Source organism: Schistocerca serialis, chromosome 11, assembly GCF_023864345.2.
Source record: "Schistocerca serialis cubense isolate TAMUIC-IGC-003099 chromosome 11, iqSchSeri2.2, whole genome shotgun sequence".
In the NCBI taxonomy this organism is placed as follows: domain Eukaryota; kingdom Metazoa; phylum Arthropoda; class Insecta; order Orthoptera; family Acrididae; genus Schistocerca; species Schistocerca serialis.
The window spans coordinates 51,104,357-51,119,759 of NC_064648.1; the positions used below are offsets into that span (position 1 = coordinate 51,104,357).

At 44.2% G+C, this 15,403-nt stretch overlaps 1 protein-coding gene across 9 annotated transcripts in view; it reads left to right on the forward strand.

Moving 5' to 3' along the window:
* Window positions 1-15,403, forward strand: part of LOC126427086 (zinc finger protein 99-like) — a 146,540-nt gene that overhangs the window by 42,575 nt on the left and 88,562 nt on the right. For 7 of the 9 annotated variants that reach the window (XM_050089269.1, XM_050089271.1, XM_050089263.1 and 4 more), the window contains one exon: window positions 5,260-5,352. In XM_050089269.1, the coding sequence (XP_049945226.1) occupies window positions 5,260-5,352 (93 nt within the window). Of the gene's footprint in view, window positions 1-5,259; window positions 5,353-12,187; window positions 12,326-15,403 lie in introns of those variants that run through there. The other 2 variants (XM_050089270.1, XM_050089268.1) reach the window with 2 other exon arrangements.

Consider the following 15,403-nt stretch of genomic DNA (forward strand, 5'->3'; position numbering starts at 1 on the left):
TTTATAGGACTGTCCACTTTTAGCTGTGCTCAGGCAGTCGTTCGCATTACCTGACACGCTCCCTGCTCTTACAACAGATGACTCTGCAACGGCTGACTTAGTTTTCCGTTTTATTCAGCCAGGGGTTTTTTATCATTTAATCTGAGTGTTTCCATTTTATTTTATTGTTTTGTGTTGATTCTGGCTTTTGGCCTACGATTTTAAACTGATTTTTAATGTGTATCTGAGTGGTTGGCTTTTCCTTTTTTATTTCTATGGTCGGCCAACCATCGTCACACACTATGTGATTTTAGTCCATTTTGTCTGGTCTTTGTCTAAGTTTCTCTTGTTCTGTGTCGTCTGTGATCTATTCTGTTAATCGTTTTTATTCTCTGTGGGTGTTTTTAGTATCTGGAAAAAGATACCGATGACCGTGGCAGTCTGATCCGTTTCATCCCAGAAACACTCCACCCTCTCCCTCTCCATCCACCCTCTCTCCCTCTCCATCCACCCTCTCTCCCTCTCCATCCACCCTCTCTCCCTCTCCATCCACCCTCTCTCCCTCTCCATCCACCCTCTCTCCCTCTCCATCCACCCTCTCTCCCTCTCCATCCACCCTCTCTCCCTCTCCATCCACCCTCTCTCCCTCTCCATCCACCCTCTCTCCCTCTCCATCCACCCTCTCTCCCTCTCCATCCACCCTCTCTCCCTCTCCATCCACCCTCTCTCCTCTCCATCCACCCTCTCTCCTCTCCATCCACCCTCTCTCCCTCTCCATCCACCCTCTCTCCCTCTCCATCCACCCTCTCTCCCTCTCCATCCACCCTCTCTCCCTCTCCATCCACCCTCTCTCCCTCTCCATCCACCCTCTCTCCCTCTCCATCCACCCTCTCTCCCTCTCCATCCACCCTCTCTCCCTCTCCATCCACCCTCTCTCCCTCTCTCCCTCTCCATCCACCCTCTCTCCCTCTCTCCCTCTCCATCCACCCTCTCTCCCTCTCTCCCTCTCCATCCACCCTCTCTCCCTCTCCATCCGCCCTCTCTCCCTCTCCATCCGCCCTCTCTCCCTCTCCATCCGCCCTCTCTCCCTCTCCATCCGCCCTCTCTCCCTCTCCATCCGCCCTCTCTCCCTCTCCATCCGCCCTCTCTCCCTCTCCATCCGCCCTCTCTCCCTCTCCATCCGCCCTCTCTCCCTCTCCATCCGCCCTCTCTCCCTCTCCATCCGCCCTCTCTCCCTCTCCATCCGCCCTCTCTCCCTCTCCATCCGCCCTCTCTCCCTCTCCATCCGCCCTCTCTCCCTCTCCATCCGCCCTCTCTCCCTCTCCATCCGCCCTCTCTCCCTCTCCATCCGCCCTCTCTCCCTCTCCATCCGCCCTCTCTCCCTCTCCATCCGCCCTCTCTCCCTCTCCATCCGCCCTCTCTCCCTCTCCATCCGCCCTCTCTCCCTCTCCATCCGCCCTCTCTCCCTCTCCATCCGCCCTCTCTCCCTCTCCATCCGCCCTCTCTCCCTCTCCATCCGCCCTCTCTCCCTCTCCATCCGCCCTCTCTCGCTCTCCATCCGCCCTCTCTCGCTCTCCATCCGCCCTCTCTCGCTCTCCATCCGCCCTCTCTCGCTCTCCATCCGCCCTCTCTCGCTCTCCATCCGCCCTCTCTCGCTCTCCATCCGCCCTCTCTCCCTCTCCATCCGCCCTCTCTCCCTCTCCATCCGCCCTCTCTCCCTCTCCATCCGCCCTCTCTCCCTCTCCATCCGCCCTCTCTCCCTCTCCATCCGCCCTCTCTCCCTCTCCATCCGCCCTCTCTCCCTCTCCATCCGCCCTCTCTCCCTCTCCATCCGCCCTCTCTCCCTCTCCATCCGCCCTCTCTCCCTCTCCATCCGCCCTCTCTCCCTGTCCATCCGCCCTCTCTCCCTGTCCATCCGCCCTCTCTCCCTGTCCATCCGCCCTCTCTCCCTGTCCATCCGCCCTCTCTCCCTGTCCATCCGCCCTCTCTCCCTGTCCATCCGCCCTCTCTCCCTGTCCATCCGCCCTCTCTCCCTGTCCATCCGCCCTCTCTCCCTGTCCATCCGCCCTCTCTCCCTGTCCATCCGCCCTCTCTCCCTGTCCATCCGCCCTCTCTCCCTGTCCATCCGCCCTCTCTCCCTGTCCATCCGCCCTCTCTCCCTCTCCATCCGCCCTCTCTCCCTCTCCATCCGCCCTCTCTCCCTCTCCATCCGCCCTCTCTCCCTCTCCATCCGCCCTCTCTCCCTCTCCATCCGCCCTCTCTCCCTCTCCATCCGCCCTGTCTCCCTCTCCATCCGCCCTCTCTCCCTCTCCATCCGCCCTGTCTCCCTCTCCATCCGCCCTGTCTCCCTCTCCATCCGCCCTGTCTCCCTCTCCATCCGCCCTGTCTCCCTCTCCATCCGCCCTGTCTCCCTCTCCATCCGCCCTGTCTCCCTCTCCATCCGCCCTGTCTCCCTCTCCATCCGCCCTGTCTCCCTCTCCATCCGCCCTGTCTCCCTCTCCATCCGCCCTGTCTCCCTCTCCATCCGCCCTGTCTCCCTCTCCATCCGCCCTGTCTCCCTCTCCATCCGCCCTGTCTCCCTCTCCATCCGCCCTGTCTCCCTCTCCATCCGCCCTGTCTCCCTCTCCATCCGCCCTGTCTCCCTCTCCATCCGCCCTGTCTCCCTCTCCATCCGCCCTGTCTCCCTCTCCATCCGCCCTGTCTCCCTCTCCATCCGCCCTGTCTCCCTCTCCATCCGCCCTGTCTCCCTCTCCATCCGCCCTGTCTCCCTCTCCATCCGCCCTGTCTCCCTCTCCATCCGCCCTGTCTCCCTCTCCATCCGCCCTGTCTCCCTCTCCATCCGCCCTGTCTCCCTCTCCATCCGCCCTGTCTCCCTCTCCATCCGCCCTGTCTCCCTCTCCATCCGCCCTGTCTCCCTCTCCATCCGCCCTGTCTCCCTCTCCATCCGCCCTGTCTCCCTCTCCATCCGCCCTGTCTCCCTCTCCATCCGCCCTGTCTCCCTCTCCATCCGCCCTGTCTCCCTCTCCATCCGCCCTGTCTCCCTCTCCATCCGCCCTGTCTCCCTCTCCATCCGCCCTGTCTCCCTCTCCATCCGCCCTGTCTCCCTCTCCATCCGCCCTGTCTCCCTCTCCATCCGCCCTGTCTCCCTCTCCATCCGCCCTCTCTCCCTCTCCATCCGCCCTCTCTCCCTCTCCATCCGCCCTCTCTCCCTCTCCATCCGCCCTCTCTCCCTCTCCATCCGCCCTCTCTCCCTCTCCATCCGCCCTCTCTCCCTCTCCATCCGCCCTCTCTCCCTCTCCATCCGCCCTCTCTCCCTCTCCATCCGCCCTCTCTCCCTCTCCATCCGCCCTCTCTCCCTCTCCATCCGCCCTCTCTCCCTCTCCATCCGCCCTCTCTCCCTCTCCATCCGCCCTCTCTCCCTCTCCATCCGCCCTCTCTCCCTCTCCATCCGCCCTCTCTCCCTCTCCATCCGCCCCCTCTCCCTCTCCATCCGCCCCCTCTCCCTCTCCATCCGCCCCCTCTCCCTCTCCATCCGCCCCCTCTCCCTCTCCATCCGCCCCCCTCTCCCTCTCCATCCGCCCCCCTCTCCCTCTCCATCCGCCCCCCTCTCCCTCTCCATCCGCCCCCCTCTCCCTCTCCATCCGCCCCCCTCTACCTCTCCATCCGCCCCCCTCTACCTCTCCATCCGCCCCCCTCTACCTCTCCATCCGCCCCCCTCTACCTCTCCATCCGCCCCCCTCTACCTCTCCATCCGCCCCCCTCTCCCTCTCCATCCACCCCGTCTCCCTCTCCATCCACCCCGTCTCCCTCTCCATCCACCCCGTCTCCCTCTCCATCCACCCCGTCTCCCTCTCCATCCACCCCGTCTCCCTCTCCATCCACCCCGTCTCCCTCTCCATCCACCCCCCCTCCCTCTCCATCCACCCCCCTCTCCCTCTCTCTCTCCATCCACCCCCCTCTCCCTCTCTCTCTCCATCCACCCCCTCTCCCTCTCTCTCTCCATCCACCCCCCTCTCCCTCTCTCTCTCCATCCACCCCCTCTCCTTCTCCATCCACCCCCCTCTCCCCCTCCTCTGCATCCACCCCCCTCTCCCCCTCCTCTGCATCCACCACCCTCTCCCCCTCCTCTGCATCCACCACCCTCTCCCTCTCCCTCTCCACCTCCACCCAACCCCCTCTCCCTCTCCACCTCCACCCAACCCCCTCTCCCTCTCCACCTCCACCCAACCCCCTCTCCCTCTCCACCTCCACCCAACCCCCTCTCCCTCTCCACCTCCACCCAACCCCCTCTCCCTCTCCACCTCCACCCAACCCCCTCTCCCTCTCCACCTCCACCCAACCCCCTCTCCGTCTCCCTCTCCCTCTCCACCTCCACCCAACCCCCTCTCTTTACAACCCCCGCACCCACTCCACCCCACCACTCTATGAAAGAGCCATGTAGGAATAAGACAGAAGCCTTGAGCCCTTAAAATTTCCATTTTTCAGTTTCTTGAAGACCCATTAAAGACTGATGGCGCTACTGTTTTGGTAAAGCAAGATCCCAAACTGAAACAAAATGCTGTTGGATCTGAGCATAATATAAGTTTTCATGTAAGCACTGTATTGTTTCGAAAGTGTAGTAAGAATGTCATGATACAAAAATGGGCAATTCAAGCTGAATTTTCATGGATGGTGAACAATTGTAACCTATGATACCAGTTATTTTCAAGACTTTTTGTGGTCTTCCAGTTGACACTATTTAGATGTGCTATTTGTAGGTTATTACCGATGGTATTTTAACAGCACTTGTAACAAGCAGATCCTTACAAACCATTAACCTTGCATTAATTTTTTATTATGATTCTATGTAATGAATGCTTTCAGTACATACTCGGTGTCAACAGAGCGAAGAAGACTTGCTTTTGGAAGTAAATGTTAATGTTATGTCTCTTTCTCACACTGCTGTAGCAGATGATGTGGAACTTTGATATGTGATGGGCATATTGTAAAGTTCCTAGTCATTATTCACTGTAGTATTTACATCATTGCTGAAATCCTACTTTCGCTGTATGTAATTCTGTATGATTTTCGTCCGGTACACATGACATAAATTTTGTTTCCTAAAGAGCAGGCACTGAACATACATGCTAACAGAACAAGAAGCTGTATAAATAGCATTAAATTTGGTTCATTTTGCTGATACTGTGTCAAATGCCATATTCATTTGATTAATGACCAAAAATTTGTCATACGTACAGAAGTTAGTCAGCAGTTATAATTCAGGTTGTTTTCTTCTTTCAGTCTGTTAGAGATCCAATGGGAATATCTTGGTCCACTGATTTTATCAAGGAGGACCCTGAACTAAATTTGGAAATGAATGTAACAGAGAATATTGTAAGTATTTACATCTCTGATTTATTGCTTGTAGTCAGGCAATAGTGTAGAATATAGGATGCATTGCAGTGGAATTGTTACAGATTGTCAGTTTTCTGGAACTTGTTTCTGTTCATAATTGTAGAGTATTCTTGTACTCCTGCACCTGACTTTCATGCCACCTGGTACGTGCTGTTTTAAATAGAAGTGGAAGGGGACTGGTGGCTGACCTTGTTCATATCAAGTATATTGTATAATGGTTGTGTGTGATGGATAAACAGAATTCACGTTTGGATGAAGTGTAAGTTCTAATAGTGTAGATCATTTGAGAAATATTCCTCCTTTCGATAACTTCTGATAAATACAATTCAAAAGGAGATTGGCTATTCTTATCTTTTGTGTGAATCATAGTTATTCTTGAATTTGTCCTAAAAATTTTTGGGGGTTTGAAAAAGAGAGATAAAATTGGTGTATTGCGGATCAGCCCTGATACTTTGGCCACAACCTGAAATAAGGCAAAGAGAGGGGAACATTCAACACACAATTGCAGAACGTTAGGCACTGGCTCATTCTTCATCTCATTGTTCATAAAACAACTTGTTGCAGTTATAAAGGATACTTCAGGCACTGAAATGTGTGGTGATTATACAAGCATACAGGTCAAGGAATCAAGCTATCATGCTAGGGACAGCTCAGAGTATGTAAAAGAGTGTAGCTGATTCACAGCTAACAGGCCAAGACTTACCGTCACATAGACTCATACTATGCCATTTTAAACAAATTAAAGGGATGCATTGCATCACAAGCAGACAAGACAGTAAGTGAAACAGTAGTAGTGTTTCACAAAAAAGGTTATGCAGAAATGAGAATGCCATGCATAGTAGTCATGGATGTGCATATGAGGAGTTTGACCAAAACAGCGAACTGTAGTGTGTTCTAGGGCATAGCTGTAGTTGTCAAAGTGGCTGGATTGTAGTTGGTGACCACTTACTGGCCTTCGTATGCAGCCCAAGAGATCACAGGTCAAACAAGATGTCCCCATAGCACTAGGGCCAGAGGTTCAGGGATAGTGTCCACTGCAGGGAGTGCTGCTCCCATAGCAAGTGTGCAGAACAGTGTGTTGCTGGTTGTGTGGTCTGGAAAACCATGTCATGTTGTTGGCACTGAAATCACTGACGTGTACCCCACTTGTTACTCTGAAAATATGTAACATAAATTAAATAGTGGTAGACACCTGAGCAGCAAATGTAAGAGCAGGATGTGTGACCATAACAGTGATCTTGAGTAACACATGCAGCTGTGAGGTGAACATCGTAGTTCTGTCAGCTAGCACGACATGCAGTCTTCGTGGTATGGAGAACATAAAATGCTAGTGCTTAATAATGATGCAGAAAAATAGGACTGACCATTTTGATACTGGCACATGGCCAGCAATATTCTGTATTAATTGTTGAATTGGGAATTATATTTGGTTATTGTATGAGAAGCTAGAGCAAGCTAGCAGTGTAGCAAAGTAACACTTTGTTGGAGGAGCAATTCAGTGGCAGGCTGCTACATGTGTTACTGGTAGGTTCAAACAACACACAAGTGTTACGGAGATGCTTCAGGACCTCAAACAAGAATTCCCAGAGAAAAAGGGGTTGTTCTTTTGAGGAACAGTATTGAGAAACTTAGAGAACTGCCATTTGAAGCTGACTGCTGAACGATTTTGTTGTTTCTTAAATTGCACATAAGGACTATGAAGATAAAAACTGAGAAATCAGGGCTGTCATGGAGGCACATATACAGTCTTCTTCTCTCATTTTTGCAAGTGGAATGGGAAAGGAAATGACCAGCAGTGTTATGGGGTACCCTTTGCCACATGCCATTAGGTGGATAGCAAAGTATTGATGTATTTGGAGATACTAGGCAAAATAAGTAGCTGACTAATTTAATAGGAGTGACAGTGATGTTTTTAATAGTAAAGTATGTATACATATATACAAAATAATCTATTAGCAATTCCCATAATTAACAGTTTCGGTAGATTAGTGCGTCATAAACAGCTGGTTGTAAGTATTCTTCGCAATGGTAAATTCCTGTGGGAGCTTCTGCCTTCAGATTTGCAGCCTGGCTCATCCCACATCCATCCACATTTTTTTTATGGAATGCAATGTGTAAATCAAAGAATGAACAAATGAATATCATTCACACCCCAACTCTAGCTGGAGCAGAGGTTACAGTGTTGAAAAGAAATTTAATTTTATGAAAAAAATTATGAAACATTCCAATAATCGATGCAACCCATCAAGACAAATTTTACTGAAAGAAGTTATACGTGTACAAGCAATTCTTCATGATGTTTAAAATCATCAGATTTCACAAGGCTATAACTTTGTCACAAATAAAGGTACAGAATTTTGGTCACATTTTTACTTCTATACATGCCTGCATGGCCTTTATTTACAAAGGAACCATATGATTTTCCTGTTCCTTACATTTTATGTGTGTGCACATACAACATTAAGGTGCTTTTCACAGCTGTGTTTAGGATCATATTCGTTATTTACTGATCACAAATATCAAAATTCCTTTCAACACATATAAGCATCCAGGCGATAGACTTGATCCATGCATTTGCAAGCATGTCAGTTTAGGAAACTCACTGCTGTTCGCATGTAGCATCATAGTTCATCGAAAGTTGTTGGAAGAGGAGGCACATAGGTGGAGCCTTTCACAAACTCCCATCAATAAAAAAGATACCATACTGTGAGCTGTAGCAAATTTCAAGGTCAGGTCTGCAGCCGTGTTAGCTCATCAATCACTCAGGGTGCTTGCTGTTAAGAAGTGCTGTTCTGTGCAGGTTCCAATCCAGTGATACACCATCCATATGAAAAATTGTATGTCTGATAATTTTCCATCTCTTCTGTTAGTCCATCTATGTGTTTTCTAATATTGTCAACTTTCTTAAATTTGTTCCAGAAATCCCTTCTCTTCAGATTCAGTTCAGTGCTAATCCCACTAAACTGTTCATCACATTACATAATTTGAATTACAAATCATGATCACTACCAAAAAACTTCCTGTCTCATATTGCACAGCACATTACCCTTATTAATGTTGCAGCTACCAGTTAGTCATCCCTTGAAGACTCATTTTATAACATGTAAAGCAATCAGAAGTGGCCTGCTACTTGAAGAAATAGACATTACTGATAGATGAAAGATTCTCTAGGTCAATGAAGAGGTTTATGCAAGGTTTTCAGTTGTCAACATCACATCACATTCCTACTACAAGCTTGTTAATACTAATTTGTTCATAGCTGCCATACCCTATAAGATTATCCTATATGATACTACTGAGTGAAAGGATGCTAAGAAGCATTTCTGCAAGTTGACACTCTGGAGGAACATTGATTAATTGCAAGGCAGAAAGGCATGTGCTTTTTGGGTAACTCATTCTCATGCTGGTGCCTCCTTAATTCATTATCAATCCGAATGCCCAAGAACTTAACTCATGGATCCTCATCTAGTGTCTGTCATTGATATCTCCTTGTATCTGTAAGTCATTTGGATTTGTTTGGAATTGCATTATGTGTGTTTTTGTAAGTATAAATGTTGAATTTTTGTTCTGTTGCCTGTAAACCAGTTACAAGCATCTTCCATTATTCTCCTGGCTGTTTGTAGTAAGAATGTGTTTGCCAGTTATCAGTGTTCTTGTCATCAGCAAGCATTGCAGATTTTGAAGGCATCTGCAATGGTTTTACCACAACTTTTATGTACGTCAGGATGAATCAAATGCTGATCCCTGTGGGAATTGTATGTATTGTTTCTCCATTTTGTATCCAGGTTTCCTCCCAAGGTACCATTTAGTACTATGACACAGTTTTTTATTGTTAAGCTAAGATTCAGTTCTTGTAAGTGTAATTCTTTTAACACAGTAACACTGTAGTTTCCCAAGTAAAGGGAGATCAAGGTTGTAATGTATTGCCAGTAGGTTTTCTCCACTTCTACTACATACTTCAGTTATGCTGTAAATTCAGCACAATATTTTATTAATTAGATTATTAGATCATTACAAGAAGAGTTCCTGCTTCTGCCACTAGATGATTCTTGTAATTGATTTGACCATTCATCTGATGGCCTGATGTTATCTCAGTTTTTCTAAGCATTATGCTTGTGCTTAAGTTGATAGCACTTTCATTTTGCATGTTGGTATTCCAGTTGCTGAGGATTTATTTATCAATTGTCATTTTTTTTTTTTGAGTTTACATATATTTGAGTTTACATATTCTCCATTTGTCATTTGGAGATACTTAGTGGAACTGTGATCACTAGAAAGTGGAGTGCCAAGTGGAGAAATAGGAGTGCTGTTGACATATTCATTTGTTTGGATTCTGTACAGGGGTAATAGCAGTGGAGGCAGCCAGAAACATTTGCACCCTGTTTGTTTAATGCCATTGGACAGAGATTTGCAAGAATATGGGGTTGTAATTGTAAGGAGATTTGTTTTACCATTATTGACTTAGCTTCAGGGTTTGATGATCATTTAAATCCATTAATTCAAAATGAGCCATGTTACTGTACTTGAGAACTGGCAAATTGAATGAACTGTGATCATTTCATGACTCTTTGACATTTTCATGCAATGGGGAAGGCTTAAAAATAGGGTGTATGGATACCACATGCACTAAACCAAAATCACAAAACTGGATGGCCATATGTGCATTCTTGCTTGCCTGTCATCAGTTGCTTGTGAGCAACACTAATCGTCCCTAGACTGTATCATTATGCTGATGAGAAATGGTGGCTTTGTGCTAAAATAAGGAAAAGAAAGGAATGGTTGAGCCCAAACAAAGCAGCAACAAAAAGCATCCACAAAAGACAATGTTGTACATCCTGTGTGGTGTTCTTCGAATTGCATCCTTGAGATGTAACCACTGATTACTGCTGACATTTACTGTCAACAACTGAGATGTGTTGCAGATGCAGTACATGAACAACGACCAGGAAGACACTACTCCAGCATAATGCCTGCCCGCAGCCTGCTAGACTGACCCAAAAACAGTACACATGATTTGGGTTTCGAAATCATTGCACACCCACCTAATTCAAATGATCTTGCACCCTCAGATTTTCTCCCTTTCTGCTCTCTATTGAACAACCTTCAAGGGACTTCCTTTCAAGATGTAAATACACTGTGAACCTTGTTCAAAGTGTTCTTCACCTTAAAACCATGTGAATTCTGCAGTTACAGAATGAAAGTCATCCCAGGATTGGGAGACCGCTGTAAACAGTGAAGGAAAACGTTTCATTGATTATTTAAGTCTCCCTTCTTTGTCTCTGTTATCTATTAAACTTACAGAAAAATCCAATTAACCATGTACCATCCAAATACTTGCAACAAATGGGTACATAGGTGTAACCTTTTTTCATTTTACTGGTAAACTGTTTCCATTCATCTCTGTCTAACCAATATGTATAATGTTCAAAATAACACTTGGTCTGTTAAGCACATTGTCTGGGTACATATGGTGCTAACACGGATTGGTATTGTACATATCTTTTGCAACACAGTTAACTCAGTGCATGTGTGCTAAGTCTTCAATGATGAATCATATTGTCTTTAGTTGTCAAGTTATAAAGAATTTAATATTTTCTCAAAATATATAGGGTCCCCAAGTGAGGTTATGGCCGAATAAATGTCAGAAGATTCTTAATTTCTTGCCATAAAATGACATGGCTCTGTTGAGAGGTTAATTTAATCTGTGCACCATTTTTTCTCAGAACATTTGAGTAGTAGTGATGGGTCAGCTGTGTTGTGACAGTTATCCAACATGAAAACTAAATACTTTTGATCTGAGGTACAGTATTGGTTGAAATAATTTTAATGAACAATTCAAGGGGTGCATTGAAATATTATCAAAAAATGAGCATTGTTTCTAAAAGTAATTTGACATGAATAAAATGCAATGAAGATCCTGTAAATTAGTTAATAAATTGGTTTACTTCCTTGTAGAAATGGCTGAAGCACTAAATATCCACCAGTTGATGTTTGAAATAATTTGAATATGTTGTATGATCAGTAGGCCTCGTAGTTGCAGTGGATAGAGATACAACTATTTCTTAATGGAATACAACAGTATAGTTACTCATTAAATGCCTATAGTAACATTACTTTTCTAAATGATTGATAATGTGTTCACACGGTTGGCTGTGTGGAATTAAAATAGCTCCTGAAAGAATTTTTGAAAATTATGTTTAAATCATAAATTATTTGAATTGCACCCTTCCGTTAAAATAGAAATACACAAGGAATGTGTTACATTAGACATGCAGTAATTATATCTAAAACTTGAAATCTTGAAGATAAAAGTCAAAAACTAATTGCATTTGGGACATCATAGATTCTATACATGCCTCACACAAATAGCATTATTCATAATGCAATTTTTGATACAATAAAAAACTAAAACTGTACATAAATTGTATGATTTAAATACATAAGTCTTTCAGTTTTTAATTATACTACATTTTCTTATTTTAAAAAAAGATTTATCTCATAACACAGTTGTAGGTCCCAATTCTAAAGATATAAGTACTATCTATGGCTTTTTAAATAATCATTGGTTAATTTATTAATATTCAAATCTGTTCAGTTATAACATAAAGTGCTGCCACTTTTGTATTGTGTGAATACATTGTAGCCTTTGTAATGGGTTTCAAAAACATTACCATAGCCTCTGCATTTTCAGAGATGCCATAAATTGTTTTACACCTCTCTCATTTAAAATTTCTGCCATGACACAGTCTAGGATTTATCAGATCAATATGCACATCCTTGACAGCATCTGTTGCTATTGTGTCTTCGTCTGCAGCATTTGGTGCCCGCAAGAATCATTTTCCACCTCCGAATACCCAGCACATCTTTGATGGGTTGCATCCTCAGTTATGAAAAGATGTTGGTTTTTTCAAGCTTCAGGGTTGGAGTGACAACAATATTATGATAGCTGAAGGTAAATAATAATTATTGTTTTGAATATGAGCAAAACGTTTGACCTGAATGTAAGTTATGCTCACTAAGTTGTACAGAAACCATCTTCCAGTACCATAAAACATGGTTTTTGCTTGAATCAGAGTTTGTGCTCATTTATAAAAATCTGTAGCTCAGCCAGCATACCCTTTTCTGTGTTTTGTCTGTTTCCACACTCCTCTTCTTATTTTCTACCAAAATAGCATCCATCACAACTTTGCCATGACATGCTGCAAAAAATAACAGTCCATTTTCACTTTAAATACTTTCGAACACAAACTGGATAACATGTACTTATTTTCTAATAGGGGAGTACAACCATCTCAACAAATTGTAAACTTTTTTGAGACATGAGATCATCTTCTTTACTTCAGGTGTAATATATATATATATAAGAACATAGCTATAGAAACTTTCATGTGTTAGATCTCATTGGTGATGATGGCATGATAAAATGTTTCCGCAGCATCCAAGCAAAACCTGTGAAGCCTGTACTTGTTCATGTGATGATGAGCACTTCGACCTTTGTCTCATTACGCCAAGAAGCATTCTCTACAAAGTCTGTCTGTAGATCTCCAGATTTGAGAGATCCATTTTGCACATATCCCCAATTCAGCAGATTTGAGAGCTTTTAATGAAACAGTGAAATATTAAATATAAAATTTGCTTATCAATTTCTGACACCACATCAGTGATGGTACAATTAACTACTTCATATTTTTGTTGCCTGTCAACGTCAATTCATTTTTTTTCCATTTTACTTATTGATAAGTAAATTTCATTATTTAATGTGGAGTGAAGTTTAGGAGTTCACAACTCTTTCTTTCACTTTTTCTTTATTTTAAATCCATACATTTGCTAAGTTGCTCTCTTTCCTTTCTTCTGAAGTCTTGTGATATTTTCTTGTCACTTTCTCTACATTGAACCAACTGTAACTGATTTGTTTATAGTTTTGCAACATTCTCTCTCTCTCTCTCTCTCTCTCTCTCTCTCTCTCTCTCTCTCTCTCTCTCTCTCTCTCTCTCTCTCTCAAATTTACTATACATTATCTTTAACAGAAAGCTAGTATTAATAATGTGTAACAATTGCACGAGCCTTAATATGCAGATGTATTACCATGTAAATTATTCAGCAAATGAAACTTTTATTGTTTCATACATAAAAGAAATCCCCTGTAAATTCTTTAACAGCACATTTTATAAATGTGTAGGTTAAAGTTAACGAACAAAAAATATAAACTTTCTTCCTGACCCACCTTCTGAGTAGTAAGAATCCTTGACATTAAACTTAATCAGTATTTTTAGTTGCATATATGGCAGCAAACATTATGAATTTAAACTTAAAATGCCTCTAGCACTGTAGCCAGACAAAATGTACTTTGTAACATGGTCTACACAGTTCAAATCAGCACACAGGAAGTGTCATACTGATCAGTATGTTAGGTATGTATTGTGAAGACAAAGATTCTTCACATCATTGTAACCCCTTCTTCTAACTTTCAAAAATTAGATGTGGGAAATTATTTACGTTTTTCCTCCGCAGACAGGAAAATAGATACTACAGATAAACCGTGATGCAAAAACAAAGATAAGGTTCAGAAAATTATATTTTACTCTCGTGTTCACATTTTGAAATTGTTCAGAACTACAAATTTGCCAGGCTAGATGGCTGGCCTTCAGCTAGCTTCAGGAGGTGAAATAGCTAGTTCTGGCAATACATGCACACAAAAGTACAAGGAACTTCCATAGCTTTTTGAATTAGCAGTTACCTTATCTGGAAAGAGTTAGTAATGGATACAGGAAGGTTGGGAAAGAAGGGCAGGTCACTGACACCCAAAGAGTGCCACTCACAAAGATACATCATCAGTTTGACCTTATATTTTAGAGAACAAAAGCATACCATACTTTACAGATTATGACACTTTTTTTCTTCATTAAATTTCCTACAACATTCAGGTGTGTCTTACTCTCAAAAGTAATGTATAAATGTCCAGTGTTTGATTTAAAATTCCTGCCAGGCTTAAAAAAGGCCATATATTCAATGCTGTGGGAAACTTATCTCTATCTGGCAACACTGGAGTCAACTGGCAGCAGTAGTGCACTGATGCGATGAAAAAGTTGTGGAGCCTCACAAGCTTGCTAACACTGTCCCCCTCCTGTCCTGCCATTCCAAACCCAGAACACTCCCTAGCCAATGTGTCATTGCAGTCTAGAGTGCCAGTGAACTTGAACTGAAAGCGATTTGTGTTATTGGTAACAGAGGAGTATTTTATTTAGTAGTTTCCTAATGGAAAAATAGAGGTTTCGTATGATATGGGCTATAAATTGAAGGTAATAGCACATGCAGAACAATATGGAAACAAAGCAGCTGAGTGGTATTTTGGTCCTCCTCCAACAGAAAGAGCCATTCATGATTGGCTTGCAAGTAAGGAAGAACTGAAAAAATGAAGAAGACTACATGTGCAAATTGAGGACCGAATACAGAATGGCGAAAACTACATGGTATCCAAAATTAAAGCAAGAAACAACTACTTCCCCGCCCTGTTTTTCATTCACCATACAATCCTACAAACTGTAAACCAGATGTCCATACGATCGTGTTCTGCATGGAATACGGCAGTCTGGTCAATTGACAACTATGCCAGTGATGTCAGTGATTGTATGAAATGGGTTAGTGTTTGTTGTGTAGCCCCACATTCACAATCACCATGTACACAGCTACAGACAATGCAGGTGGACACAGAGGAAATGCCTACTAGACCGGGCAGTGGAGGGCCATAGAAAGAAAGGAAGCAAGATAGTCAAAAATTGATGTGGTATGATGGCTTAATGTGAATCGTGTAGTTGTTTGTTGTATGGGACAACAGTTCATAGAGACTCAAACTGTATCCCAAAATCGAAGACAGGGTTGACCATGTGTGACTTAAGAAGAGAGGACTGTTATTTGGCTGTAAGGTCACAACAGATCACATGAGTACTGCATGGCAACTGGCATATGGGCTTGCTGCGTCCGCTGGATGTGTTGTATCAAAGTAAACTGTGTGCAAATGACTTTGCCAGAG